The sequence below is a fragment of the Vanessa cardui genome, chromosome Z, assembly GCF_905220365.1.
Source record: "Vanessa cardui chromosome Z, ilVanCard2.1, whole genome shotgun sequence".
Taxonomy (NCBI): Eukaryota; Metazoa; Arthropoda; class Insecta; order Lepidoptera; family Nymphalidae; genus Vanessa; species Vanessa cardui.
The window spans coordinates 9,649,866-9,665,900 of record NC_061154.1 but is presented as its reverse complement, the minus strand read 5'-3'; the positions used below and the strand labels follow the sequence as shown (position 1 = coordinate 9,665,900).

At 31.6% G+C, this 16,035-nt stretch overlaps 1 protein-coding gene across 3 annotated transcripts in view; it reads right to left on the bottom strand.

Moving 5' to 3' along the window:
* LOC124542941 (adenylate cyclase type 6) overlaps positions 1–16,035 on the bottom strand; it is a 215,638-nt gene that overhangs the window by 46,479 nt on the left and 153,124 nt on the right. For all 3 annotated transcript variants that reach the window (XM_047120888.1, XM_047120890.1, XM_047120889.1), the window contains exon 5: positions 14,935–15,080. In XM_047120888.1, coding sequence (XP_046976844.1) covers positions 14,935–15,080 — 146 coding nt within the window. The remainder of the gene's footprint in view (positions 1–14,934; positions 15,081–16,035) is intronic.

The following is a 16,035-nucleotide window of genomic DNA, read 5'->3' as shown; positions in this document are numbered from 1 at the left end:
CAATAATTTTATACAATCATTAAATAAAACGAAATTTAAAATACCACATACGACATGTCTTTAGACATACATTATACATATAATTATATACATGTAATCATAAAAAAAATATTATTTTTTATATTTTGTTACTACATTAACTGCCAAATTTTCCTCAATTTTAATAATAAGTCTTTAAGTTATCCTTGTATATATATGTATATGTAAGGGCTCCTAGAACAAATGGGTCAAAACAGAAGGAATTAACATTTAGTTTATTAAGGAGCTATTGTAGAGTCTAAAAGATCCCCGATTTCCTAGTGAATCCTTCACGATGATTACAGATCTAAGACCAAGAAACCTCTGAATTTTCATGAGCTTAATTTGAGTTAAAATTAATTTTAAACTCGGTGGTTAAGGAAACACACACAACATGTGTTTTCACCAAGATTAAAAAAAAGGAATAATCAACCTTCTTCTTAAAAAATATTCTTACTCCAGCAGCAAACCATTTACTGGCTGCTAATTTAAATCATTTTATTTAAAAGTGAAATCAGTTATATGGTATCGAATAATTTCAAATATTAACCATTATAAAATATTTTAAATTTTCTGCATGTAATGTCAAATAAAATGTTAAACGTTTGAAATCTAATTCCTAGAAATGTTTGTATAACATACTGACGTTGTTAGACACATACATTTGAAACAGGTATAAAGCGCGCCAGAGATTAAAAAAAAATTGCTCTGGGACAGGTTTGGATATTTCCATGTACAGTAATTGTAAAAAAACAATGACATTTTATTTTGTATCTCCATTCATGTTGACTTTTGATTAACGAAATAGCCACTGCTATAAACAACTATATGGTATGGTCTATCGAATATAAATTCAACCCTCAAGACAAACATTTTTTTTATCTTGAGCGAGGCCACGAGATAACATCCACGAGATCAATTTACAGCAAATTTTATTAAATAAATTATTTGGATCTAGTTACACTGAAAATATAAATTAATAATTCACTAATAGGCTAACAACGATTAGCCTCATGTTGTTTACTTTTAATCATAATAAATTAAATTTTGCTGAGAAAATAATACACCACCGATACTATATTGCTGTTAGACAGATCATAATAATAATAATTTAAAAAACAGAAATATTACTTTTAGCACCCACTAAAAATTAAAATTTAAGTCGCTTGACTATATTTTTCGTATTCCTGGCTTATTTTACTTACAATGTTTGATTGTTCAGGTCTAATCTTCCAAAACGAATTAGAACAACATCTTATCCAAAGAGGATTATACAATTTGTTTAATTTTCTACGACAATTCAATTTTATGATAAATATAACCTGATTCTCAAGTCACAACTAGGATTGGATCCAGACGATGGAACTCTTAAACGATCAACAGCAAGGAAAATACATTTTGCACTTCTTTTAATTTTTAACTAAAACTACCATTACGTACGTAAGACACTTAAAAATGTTTTTCTCTTCTCATTATAAGACCAATATTGTTAGCTATTGTGATTTTACTTATTTGATATATTCATATTAAACGAACGTTTAGGTCATTAATATTATGTTCCTTCACCAAGTCAACTACATTTATTTTTGAGACAAAACTTTCATAAAGCTTTGTCTTATAAACAGTGCAAGTCTGAATGTGTATTTCGATAGATCTGAGGAAGGCTACGTGTGAAGCAATAGGCCATAAAAAGAAATGAGGTATGAGGTGAGGCAGCTTTATAGAACAAGACTTGAAATAAAATCAATGACTGTACATAACTTTTCTTACGTTAATGAAATCTTATATGGAAAACGATTAATTATTTCCACCTTCAAGTTTATTAAGAAAACCAATAATTAATTGTATTCACGTCACAATAAAGTTGATTCCTACATTTCGATGATTGTATTCGAAAATAGAATACACAGTCAAAGAGAACAAATACTTATACTTTATTGGATTCAATATAGCCGAGTAAAAGAAAGGGAAACAATTTCATTTTCAATTTAAAAAACGCCTTTGATTTTATGAAACCTTCAGAATAATTAAAACCATATTTATTACTGACTGAGAAGTGCCGGACGGAATAATACATTTTAGACAAAAAATTCAAATTAAATAAAAATCAAAATATGCCTTATTCGAATCTTAGAAGCAATCTTTAAATAATTTAACACAACTAGTAGATTGAGAGAAAGTGATCTGCAGAATTACTTTATAGTAGCAAACTCCATATTACTGTCAGGTATAAAACTTCATCTGCTGTTTCCTTCCTTTATTCTTTAGTGGGTGTCTACTCCATAAATTGATCCTACTTACCAAATTTCAACCTTAATACTTTATATATATCAAATCAAAAGGGCAGACTTGCTGCAATCACGTTTTGAAAGTCGATTTTTATGTTTTTCGACTCCATGATACGCTCAAAGGAATTCTCGATGGGAATAGTGAACCGCTTTTTCATCAACAGCAGATGAAGTAGTATACCAGCAGATGATATAGTGTACCTGACAATAATATGGAGCTTTCTACTATATCGTAAGTCTGTCGATCACTGGCTCTCGGGCTATAAAACCTCCGTCGCAATACATAGTTTTATTTCAATTTCGAATTATATTTGAGAAAATGTATGATATTACCTTTCAAATGGTATATAATAGTTTCAATCACTTTCTTTCAATTCACTACAATTTTCAACGTTCACGAATTAGTTACATCATTATTTAAGAACTAAGGCGATGTATTGAATATATTTGTAACTTTTGTTTAGAATCTTATTACTTCAGAGTTTATAATTCATCTTGAATTTCAATCTGATGTATCATAACAACGATGTTACTGTCTTAAGAAAACTGACAGATCGACCAAAATTTCTGCACAATAGACACAATTGACACGTGCGGCGACCGAATATGAAACTTCTACTGCAAACACGAGTTCCATGAACATTAACTGAACATGAACTGTATACAGTAACAGTAACAGCCTGTAAATTTTCATCTGCTGAGTTAAGGCCTCCTTTCCTATTAAGGAGAGGGTTTGGAACATATTACACTACGCTGTGCCAATGTGGTTTGGTGGATAGCACAAGGGGCAGAATTTCGATGAAGTTAGGTTACACATGCAGGTTTCCTCACGATGTTTTCCTTCATTACCGAGCACGAGATGAATTATATACACAAATTAAACATATATATTTAGTTATGCTCGCCTGGGTTTGAACCCGAAATCATCGGTTAAGATGCACGCGTTCTAACCACTGGGCCATCTCAGCTCAATGAACTGTATATTTTTGTTTAATTTAATAATAATGAATTACTTAAAGGAATGTTTTTATATTTTCTTAATTACGTCTGCCTAGTCCTTTGTCAGCGCTGGGTCACTATTAGTAGAGTGCAAAACTTCATTAATGAGGTCTTTTGATATGGAGATAGTGTATTGATTACTCGCCGAGAACATTTTAATTTCGTAAAATAAAAGCATAAATGTAAAAATATCATGCCGAGTTTCATGAAATTAGCGCGATACGAGTATTTACGTTTCTTTTGTACTAATGATTATTCATCAAATTATAATGATAGAAAATAAAATCAACCCTATACAAATACATCGTGAATTCGTTTACTCGTACTTGTCAGCACTGTATGCTTATTAAATATTGCATATTATTAAAAAAAAAAAAACATAGTACGTCATGAGATAATCTGAATATTTATTTAACATTTCTTAAGCCAGTAGTAAGTTTTTAAGGTGGTAAGGCAAGCCTTTTTGCATAGGTACCATCCAGTTGTCGTCAAGCAACAAAAGGAAATATTGTGTTCCGAATTGAAGCTTGGGTGCAGCAACATATTACTTCCAAGGTTGCTTCAAGTTTCAAGGTTGCTGACGCCTTGGCGTGTAAATAACGCCTATAATTTCTAACGGCACAATCTCTTCGGGCAGAGGTGCCATTTTATCAGTTGGCACATTTATACATTTTTTTATTTATTTAATATAAATAAAAAAATGCAAGTGAAATATCGATTATTTTTAATATGTTCCAGTAATAATATAGTATTATTTCACTTATGACAGTTACACACTTATGAGGTGACATGGCCCAGTGGTTAGAACGCGTGCATCTTAACCAATGATTGCGGTTGAAACCGAGGCAAGCACCACTATATATGTATATATGTTCTTAAATTGTGTTTATAATTTATTTAGTGCTCGGCGGCGAAGAAAAACCACGTGAGGAAACCTGCATGTGTCTAATTTCATCTAATTTCTACCAAATGTGCATTCCACCTACCCGCTTTGGAACAGCGTGGTGGAATATGTTCCAAACCCTCTCCTTAATGGAAGAGGAGGCCTTATCTCAGCAGTGGGAAATGTACAGGCTGTTACTTTACTATTTCACTTATTAGATAGCTGTGTTTATCGATTGTTATATCATTCATACAATATAAATCTCTTGGGTAATATCAGGTAAACGCATATACCAATATCAAATAACCAAATACACCTAAATTGCAAGTACCATAATATCTCAAGATAAGACGATCCATTGTCTATCCAAGTAACAACTAGCTCCCTATCGCGCCATTCGACGCTATTCGTCGCTATAGATTCACACTTCAGAGAAAGCAAAAGCATGTACATCGACGCGTCAAATTGACGAATATATTAGGTCATATGATATTACAAGTTATTACGTTTGTGCAAAGATCCTTAATACACTAGTATTCCGTTGGTAGGTTAATCTTACCGAATTTTCCGAGTTGAGGTTTCTCTGTATTAAGATGTCTGGCGTAGTTGAGGTTTTTGTATGTGAGGTGACAATGATTCCATATTTGATGTAACTCAAAAAATTTAAATATAATTTTGTAAACATCTATAACATAGTATGATTATCTTTATTAAATTCGCCACTTCCTTTCCCGCTTTCACTCCTCGGCCTACTTCTGCGACACGAAGTTTTCGCAGAAGGAGTGCATTTCAGACGTCGACACTTCTCACTACTCGGCAGTGAGAAGTGCTGAAAGTATTGTGTTGGTGACACTCGTCAATACTCAATGTCAAAAAAATGTCCTAGGCACGAGGCTTATTTCATCAGGGAATATTTACATATATTTATACGCCTTGTTCACTGGTGCACTCGTGGCAAGCTATCCGGCGGCGTTATCCTGCGCGTCCGAAAGCACAAAAATTGAATTTTTTTCCATTTCTTGATTTTACTCAATGGAATCTTAAGGGTCTAAGATTTTTGCTGAATATTATAAGGGGAGTTGACATAATTATTAAAACATTTCTAATGAATTAAGGTTTCTTTTGCGAAAATGCGAATACACTTTGTTAAAATAAGACTGCGCTGAATAAAAGTATTATCCAACGATTAACATTGTACATTTGCGAATTGTATGTCTGAAGGTGGCTTAAAATTTGTACTTTTTATAAAACCGCAAATTGACAAAGAAAGTGTCTGCAATGGCTTAATGTATCACGAGGAACACTGTTGAAAAATAAACGTATGATATATCGTCGCTACTGCTGCAAAAGTCGCTATGTGTTTTTTTTTCATATTTTTCGACTTCTGTGCTGTTTTAAATTGTTGTTACTTCAATATATGAAAATTTCGATGTATTAATATCGCAAAGCTAAATGTTTACACTTTTAAACTATAGAAGTAATGACAAAAATTATTTTATAGTTCATGCGTATTGAAAAAACGATTAAAACGGCACAGTAGTCGAAAAATATGAAAAAACACATAGCGACTTTTGCAGGAGAATCAACGATATGTTTCATTATTCTTAATTCAATTATTTAGTTTTTTGTATAATTGTTCGGTTTTAAACAATTGTAATTAGATTACGTTTTATTATTTTTTGTTTTCTATGTAGTTGTTTGATACATTTTTATCACTTGAACTCATATCTGTATTAGGAACTGGAATAGGGAATGATCAAAGTGATGTACAAATATGGTAGGTATGTTTTAGTTTATAGGGTCCACATTTTTCTATTTTGCTGTAATACACCGGGTTATATTATTACTTAAAGGAAGCTCTGAAAGGAAGTCTGTATACCAGAATTAAGCCCAGGTGTTTTTCCTTATTTAATGGCGGTGTCTATTTTATTCGTTATATCTTTCGATTTTTTTATGTTTAGTGTTTAAATATTTTTTTGAAAAGACTTAACTGATTATACTCAAAAGTTTTTGGATTAGTCCCCTATTTGCTATGTAATAGTCTTCCCATTTAAAACACATGCCATCTCCTTAATATTTGTGTTGTATTTTTATGTCTGGTTAACCTAGTCGTACTAATTTCATTGATTTATATGAATCAGTCTAAAACAGGAAAGTTTATGCGATTGAATTTGAAAGCATTCAAAAAAAAAGTAATTGTTTAAAAAAAATATTTTATTTATCGATTGAAGATAGTGTTTGAATGCGGTCGAAGTTAAATTGATATGTGTTAAAGAAAATTCATATTTGTTTAATTTTTTAAGTGAACAGACCTTTATAACTAACTTGGTTTACTATTTCTTGGCTACAAACTTCACTCATTCCTCAATATAGATATTAGTATAGTATTAATATTAATAATAACTTTTGTAACAATTAGTTTTTTATTCATTTCACTGTAATACTATAAATACCGCACTTTAAATGTAAATAATTTAATTATTTCATTTTCAGTAAATCATTTTAAATTTAAAGGGTAATTGTGCATGACAAAGTGTCTACATGGCTTAAGTCATTGCCGTGCGTGGGCCGAATTCACATGCAAATTCACCAATAATAATCGACTATGCAAGATGCTTGTTTTTCTACATATGTGCGTAAATATGTATGGTCCTAATTTATATATCTGTGATCCAGCTGCGATTAGCATCCAATAAGATCAGTTTTATATTTTAAATAGTGTTGTTTGCAATTTATTTAACAATAGAAATACTAAAACACTACTTTTAATTGGGCAGTTACGTCGGTTAGTGTTTGCCCAAAAATATACAAATCAAGTCTTTGGTACATAATTAATTAATCATTTCGGTTCATAGTTAAGGTTTCCGAGTAACTGAGAAAATATTAAATAAGCCGTCACGAAATTGGAGCAAGCGAAAAACTTGATGCAGTCGCGAAGGTTAATTTATTTTTACGCTCCGTTCCTTGGTTATTTGAAAAGTTTTAAATCGGATAAAAAGAAGCGCCAACTGACGTCGACTAGCAGCTTACTTGCTGCTAATACAAAAATCACTTTTATATTTAACTTTCAGACGCCACGGATGTATGAATATTATAAATTAGAGGAAGTAACTGTTGCGGAGGTAATATTTGATATAAAAAATCGAACAGATACTTAACTAATTAGAAATGAACAATATTTGTACGAAGCTCCTGTGTACTGTACACAGGAGCTTCGTACAAATATTGTTCATTGTTGTTATAAGGAATATTATTAGGCTTCTATACAGCAAAATGAGAGCTGAGATGGCCCAGTGGTTAGAAAGCCTGCATCTTAACTGATGATTGCGACTTCAAACCCAGGCAAACACCACTATATATATATATATATATATATATATAGTGGTGTTTGCCTGGGTTTGAAGTTATAAACATTAATATATATATATATATATATATATATATATATATATATATATTAATTTTTGTTTATAATTCAAACATCGTGAGGAAACCTGAATGTGTCTAATTTCATCGAAATTCTGTCACATGTGCATTCCACCAACCCGCTTTGGAACAGCGTGGTGAAATACGTTCCAAGCCCTCTCCTTAATGGAAGAGGATGCCTTAGCAGTGTGAATTTTCAGGCTGTTACTTTACTTTTACTTTTAACAGCATAATGGCGTGTTTATACCTATGTGTATAATATTTTTAATTCAGTTTTAAACATCTGTGTAAATTCGTTACTTGTAACGAGAACTTTTATTAGGTACTTGCTTTCGCGTGAAGTAATGAAAAAATAAAAATAAATATGTTTCTATTAAGAGATAAAAAATAGTTTAATGCCTAACTGATGTAAAATCTAAAAAGCGAAAATACTTAAAGCTTATGCCACGAGATGCACTTTTTCGAAGAAGGTTTTACATAATATTATTAAACAGATTACTGCGCTTTGCACTGTAAGCTCCTTTAAAGTAAACTATTTATGTAATAACCGTAAATACTCGTATACTAGCGCCCCGTCCCGATTTCGCACGAGTAGACCTAAGATTTTTTGTAGTATTTTTACCTTTTATTTATATATTTTTTGTTATTATTTTTTATCACATTATTTATTTATTCTTACAATTCGAATTTATTCATTGATTTTTTTTGGGTCTCGAAATTATGCGTTGAAAACAATATGATTTATTTGGATACGGATTTTATTACAAGTTTGAATAACATGGTCTAATTTTGGTCGGTATTTCTATTAACCATTAATATGTAAAAATTAGTTTTTGTGTCATAACGATAATAGTTAGACATCGCGAAGTTTTTTAGGCAACTTTTTTAAACATTGGGATACGCTACTTAAGTTTTAGTAACACACGCACACAAAAATACCTTTTTTTTCTCTTTATAGCATAGAGAGGTAAGTGATATTTTTTGTAAAAAAAACATCATGTTCATGTATGATTAGCCGCTTTATGTGAATTTCCAAATAACAGTACTAATTTATTTGATTTGTCAAAATAGATTATCATAATCATTGATAGTTCTTTCGACCATTAATAGGAACAATTTCTATTCTGGATAATTCCTACTGGGCATCACGTTACAAATAGCAAGTTTGATTACATAGAAGATACCTATTTCATGTTACCAACGAGTAGTAATTGTGTTAGTGCGCCTACATCCGATTAAATTCGATATTCCTATCGTGAATGCATATGATGCCAGCGCGATGTAAGAGCACGTTGAATATCGTGTGTATTTAAGGTATCCGCTTACACGTAAACATTTAGGTTCAAAAATGTACAAACAAACCGCAATGTATACTGGCAGATCAACAAAAATAAGGTCTTAATGACTTAATAACAAGGAGGTCGAATTCAAATAGGTTTTATTCGACGAATGCAATATAAACGTATATATTATTTCTTTATACATTAACCCAATGGATCACATATATGAATGTGGTTTTAGAAATTTAACTGATTGTCTGTTTTTCCGTTCGTTTGTTACCACAAATCTCAGAATCAGTTTATGCATTTGAATACGGTTTTCTCTGATATAAAACTTGGGATAACATATAGCGTTTGTTTTAATATCGGCTTGTTATGGATCAGAACTGATAAGGCTTAAGAGTTTTAAAGAGTTCCAATATTTCATAAGCATTATATATAATTTATATATAAATATGTAAAGTGCAGATGATTTTATGTTTATATCCCAGTTTTTTCGAATTTCAAAAAAAACTTTTCGTAATTTTCAGCCAGTCCAGTTACCAGAGCACTAGGCTAGCATTATGTGGGTCTGTCTTGTTATCGCAACAGCTAAAAAATCTATGCTGTAATCCCCGACGGCACGACGTGTAATATACAAAATTACAGTATAAATTAAAATATTAGGTTGTTGGCGGTTTGATTTTTATTGATGTCGCAGCAATCAAATAAGTCACCTACCAAAAAAAAGAATCAAAAATAGCCATCCATCTATTTGGGAACTACAATCAATACCTTAAATCTGGCTATTATGCGTATCTTTGCGTCTGTCGAACACATATACACACCAATATCTCAATCGTAAAATACTCCTACATTTGAGACTTAAGTCACGCGAACGGAGTCGCAGGCAGCAGCTAATATTAAATAATTTACTTAAATGATATATAATTGTATATGTGTGCGCACTTGCGCAAGGTAGGAAGTGAATCGCACTATGTAAAAGTATCTCCCCCAAATAAAATAAAAACTGAACAATAAAAACACGAGTAATATATATGTCTGGAGTATGTAATTGTTTCCTCTTTAGGTCGCTAAAGATGAGTAAATATCTTTCGTTATTTTAAAATTACATTTACCGGAGACTTCTTTGTGTGAACACCATTGTATGTTCTTTCATCTTGGAAGGCTCTCACTTTGGATTAACAGCCGTAAAATTATCCGTTCGAGATAACATATTTTATTTTAAACTAGTTGTGTCCGCGAACTTGTACACGTTTGTATTTAACAAAAAAAAAGTTATTGTAGCCTAAGTTACTCCTTATTATATCAGTTACCTGCCAGTAAAAGTCCCGTCAAAATTATCCAGCCGATCCCGAGATGAATTGGAACAAATAGACAGACAGACACACAGGCAGACAGACGGACAAAAATAGTAAAAAATATTATTTTGATGTATGTACCGTAATGCATATATATGCATTGAGTAAAAAAGAGCTATTTTTAATATTACAAACAGACACTCCAATTTTATTATCTGTATAGAATACTGTCCATGGAATCTATTGATACTTATTGTCAAATGAAAATTGACGCTGTCGTCTGGTTATACAAGATGATAATCAGATAAAAAGGCTGTCAGTCGTGATATTAATATTTCTCGTATCCGAATATAAATTAATATGAACGATATTTGTAATGTTGAAAAAAAATCCATTGTTAGAAAAGAATGGCGTAAAAGCTTATTCGCACGACGAAATTGTGAGTTGAGGAAATCGAAACATATATTTATTTTACCTTCAAAGGTTGAAGTATTACGTCCTTTTTTTTATCTAATTTCTAAAACGTAAACTGTCATTTCTATTGGGTTTGCGAACAGGGTAAAATTATTATTTAAAGGCCTACCCCTTGAGATTTGTAACGTGTACATGAAAACAAGTAATGACATAATTTCACAATTTTCTCAGCGATAAACAGATTCGTGTATATTTTTTTTTCTCTTTCGCGCATCACTTTTGTTTAATCTTAGAAATGGATATACAGTATGTCTGTCTTGATATGCTTGACTTTACGACATATCAAGTGGGGAGAATTGCTGGAGTCAAGAGTCAAGAGTGTAATATGAGCGTAGAAGCAGAAGCAAACAAAATCCTGCTTGGTACACTTCCATAAAATAATACCTTAGAGTTATAACGAAAAGTAATACTCTCTAAATTTCTATGATATGTCTTATATTTTAAATTTTGAGTTTATAGTACGTAGGAATATTTAAAGTACCTTAGTAATTGGTATTGGTGGTTTCTTTATTAATTTTCTAAATTTAAGTACAGCTACAAAAGCGTCCCATCCATAATCCTCCACAATCTTCAAGATTTAATATTAAATAATGCCAGCTTTGGTTCAGATTAAAAACGATTCTCCTATCTCTCTCATCCGCAAAACGATGTAAGCCACGAATAAAAAACTAATCTTATTACGAATTTCAAAAGACTAGATATATTAGAATATATGAAGACTATATAATTATAATAATAATAATATTTTCACTGCCTTCTACATATTCACTAGAAAATTTACTTTTTAAAATCCTACTCCACCGAAAGAATTATTTCTAGGATGATGATCGATGATGCCGAAAATCATAAATCATCTTTACAGATAAAATGTGAGTTTGATTTAAAAAAAAATTACTAAACAAATTATTTATTTTATCTACTTTATTATATTTATCAGCGTTATACAATTAATTTATAAATACTTTATGTAACATCAGGTAGTTAATGATATAACCTTTAAACCTTTAAAATGAATATAGGAGATCAAATCCTCCAATATCAGAAGTCCAAGAAACTATTTTTGTAAATAATAAGTCGTGTGTACTTTACAGAACCATTTAATTACATTAATTATTTGTGTAAAAGCAAGCTATACAGATAATTTTGGTAACTACGCGTAGCATTCGAAATAATTGGCCAATAAATATACTCGTAAATATTGTAGCGTCGAATAAATCTAGTATCGGTTGGAATATAAATCTCGACATAACCCTAATAAATACAATGTTTTACAAACGGATAACTATTGGGCAATATTCGCAAAGCCGTCTTTAAGCGATGTTTTTTATTGTTATTCATTACGAAACCACATCACGCATCTGATCGATTTGGAGACCGAAACGATTCCATTCAAGTCGGTTTACTAAAGGTAAAATCGTTAAGCGCTATCAATGAGCCGTACAAACATTCTTAATGTGAAAAGGTCACATTGATAGAAAATAGTATAGCGCTCGGAAACATTTACTGTAATTAATTATTTTGTAATATTAATCGTAACATATGTAGTTTCATCACCAGCCGTGGTGTTCGTGTTTATCTGTATAGTGGGTTTCTTGATTATGCCTCATATCAAACGGTATGTCTTCCTTTTCTTATGACTGTTAAAAAATTAAATATATAGAAAACTGTTTATTTAATGACGACAAAAAGAAGCAAAATTATTTCTTATAAAAAATATCTAGACAGTAATTACGGACGCAAGTATTTATTTCTTTAACATACTATAGTATGCCTTTGAAACGTGATGTACGAAAATTTATTTAACGTACACGGTTCATTTTGTAAGCTTACCCGGAGAGAAAAGGTTTAAATTGCTTTATAAGTTACTTATAATATAATCCTCTGGTTCCGTCATTTAATGGGAAATGTTTGCGACAGAATGGGTCGCAAAACAATTGCCAGGACGCAAACATTTTTCATTAAAAAGCACTCAGATACCTGAAACACTCGACAAAAACACGGTATTGTGTTACGATTAATATATTATTAGAAGAAATAATAATGCTTTAGGCTTACACGATTGTTCATTTTGAAAAAGTAATATGTGCAGTGTGAGCACTAGCGCAGATTCACTCTTTCTATACTGAAAGACGTGTAAACTGGGCTAGTATTGAATAAATAATAGTGGCCGAGTAGTAATATTTATTTAATTGACCTTTGGGATTTCAACTCAGGGCCTGCAAAATTGCGCTCTTAACTTAACTAGGTAGTTTTTTTAGTTAAAAGTTGATTATAATTATAAACATATCAATCAGTTTGCTTAACGTTTAAAAAACGAATTTATTGCCGTGTATCTATCCTCCTTCCAATTGTTTATTTATTTCACCTACTCTAAATCCTTTTAACATATTTTATGGTTCACGAAAGTTGATAAAAATGACTACTATTTAAAATTTAGAACGATTTAAATAAATTTGTTGGTGATTTAATGTTTTATTTGAAGGCTCATCGTTTGCGTAACTTTACTGTTTAAAATTAATTGATATTCGCTTATGTATTTAATCAGTGACATAAAATTAATACGTTGTTATGCTTTAAGTATGATTTAATTGAAAACATCATGTTGTATAGTCGCTATCGTTATCGCTATCATTATATTAAATAGATTTGAAACAATAATTTGTGTTTTATTACTCTACGCTGACACTTTAATTAATACTCGCAACAAACCACTAGATGCAAGTTAAGTAATTATTTTTATGTCTATTGTATAATATTCCGGTAAATGTTATGGTCCAGTGAATAAAGACCGAAGTTCGAAAAAAATAGGGGAAATCTGGATCATTGGGTGAACCTTCATTTTGTAGTTCTAAGTAAAATCCCATCATCATTCTCATTATCATAATCAGCAGCCCATATTTGTCCACTGCTGAACATAGGCCTCTCCAAATACACGCCATTGTGGTCTTTCTTTGACTACTTGTATTAAGCTCCTGCCAGCCGTCTTGCGTAAATCGTCATTCCACCGTACTTGAGGACATCCTATTATACGTGTGCCGAGACGCGGTTTCCACCCTAGAACACGTTTTCCCCAACGGGTATCGGTTCTACGACAAATATGACCGGCCCACTTCTACTTCAGCTTACTAATCCAGTGGGCTTACTAATCCCAAAAGTCCTCATTGATCCATGTGCCGCTTAAAAAGTTATCCAGATTCAAAGGTCGACAAACAGTTTTTCACGATTATCTCTTGAACGGTCGTAATTATGGGAAAGAAGTCCAATATTTTTATTCAATGGACTAATGGTTTTAGCTTTTTAATATCCATCGCAAATAATGAGTGCACGAAATAGTTAATATTTTTTGGCAAAATATTGCGATTCAAATGCAGTTTCTGTATTTTATTGTATAATGTAAATAACTTGCGCTGTGTCGATTCAGATTATTTACAAAGGAGTTTTCGGGCTCCGGATGCCCGCTTGAACTGTCTGACCACAATTAGCCGTGTGGTTCCGGCTCAGTCGAATAGCGGCAACTCATCTCAACCAGTGTGTTGTAACTGATTTTTTGGTTTCAATGAGGTCTAGTTCTTTTACCATACGAACTAAGTATCAGTTTTTAGTTTGTTAGCAAATTTTCTTTACAAGAAAATCGATTTAGCTACCTAGAGATTCCATATTGTTTTTTTTTTTTAATTCTGGGTACTGGCCTTATTCACATAAGGATTTTCTGTCAAGCGCATAAACCTGACAGTTATTGGTGCACAATGTTACAAACAAAGCATACTCCAGGCGTTTGACAGGCAAACAGTTTTAAAAGTCCGCATAAATTCCTTTTTTGTGCAGTTTTCATGGTACGCTCATGATTGTCAGTAAAATCAATACTTGGATTATGAAGCTGAAGAGCTTTTTTAACGGTTTATTTTCAATGAAAACTAGTTTGATTTAAAAAGTAATTTAGCGTCAAATAGTATCGAAGGAGGCTCCTTAACGGTAAAGTTAACCAAAAATCATTTATTACAGAATTATATCGCCTTTAAATTAATAAGTTGGTAATAAGTTAGGTATCACTCGATTTTAGAGAGCTGAACTTTACTCTTCAGGTATATGTATCTACATAAGTTTAAAAAATAAAAACTAGTATATTTGTGACAAACGCTCTACATCACATCTTACTGATAATGGCGTGATTTACTTTAGACTTTAATTTTATGGAAATATAAATTGTTTTACTTAGACTGACTTTTTTGACACATGGATGGTCTGAATTGGTAAAAATAACTTACGTGTAAGTTTTCAAATCTGTGTGTCTCGCATACAGCACGCAAGGGCGGAGGACAGCTCTCGAGGCACTGATGCCAACAGTCGTCTTCATCTTCTTCGCCGTCATCGTTGGTGCCGCCTGCTCCTCCTCCCTGCTCGTTCCGAGTGTCTAAACCAACAAGGAAAACAAAATATTATCTTCTTACATTTTTATGCATCGTGAAAACGGATTCCATTTTTAAATTTAATAAACATGCGATCATCAGATGTTTCCATTTTTAATTTTACAATTTCAATAAAGAGGTTATGCCAAAAATAACTTTTCCTCTAACCTGATTTTTTAGGAACCGCTTTGCAAAATAAAATGATTTGCTTGAAAATAGTGACGCTGTACAAAAATATAGCAGAGAAACAACTTTAAATTTCACACTACCGGCCAAACTGGCCTCGTTTTATTACGCCGTTAAGCGCGTGTAAATACATCAAAATTTATCATGGTATGTGCAGTTTTTTTCTAAACTATAATACCCGTGCTCAATTTGATTGGTAATACTGATTCCATATTTAAACTTTAATTGTTAAACAATCCACGTAGCTTAGTATGAAAATATTACAGATTATTTTCGATCTTCACTTTGATTAATTGTGTTATAAAAGTAATTTTATCTGATGATTAACTTTTATTTAGTTTTAATTTAGTGTCTAAATTACATAATACGAATAAGAAAGAGCTTTTAAGTAAAGTAGATAAAAAATAAAAGTGCAATGAGCAGAGTAGGTTTACAAAAGCTAGAGAATATGACCCAGTAAACAGAAAGCAAAAAAAAAAACCTCAGGTATTTTCACACAAATACAATACACGATTTATTGGTTCCAACTTGTTGTTGCATTACATACTTATTTATAAAAACAAATAAATCATTCCTCCCCTATGTTATAAATAGCGCTGAATATTGTTTCAGAATATTCACCTTTAGTGTTCCATTTTTATCTAAAGCTATTAATAAATCCATTGAGTTAATGAAACCTTGAACGTTTCACTGTTTAATGTTAAGTCTTTAGTGTTGAAATAGATGTGAAGTAACTCAGGCCTCTTCACTGTTTGACGAGAAGTACAGTTATTC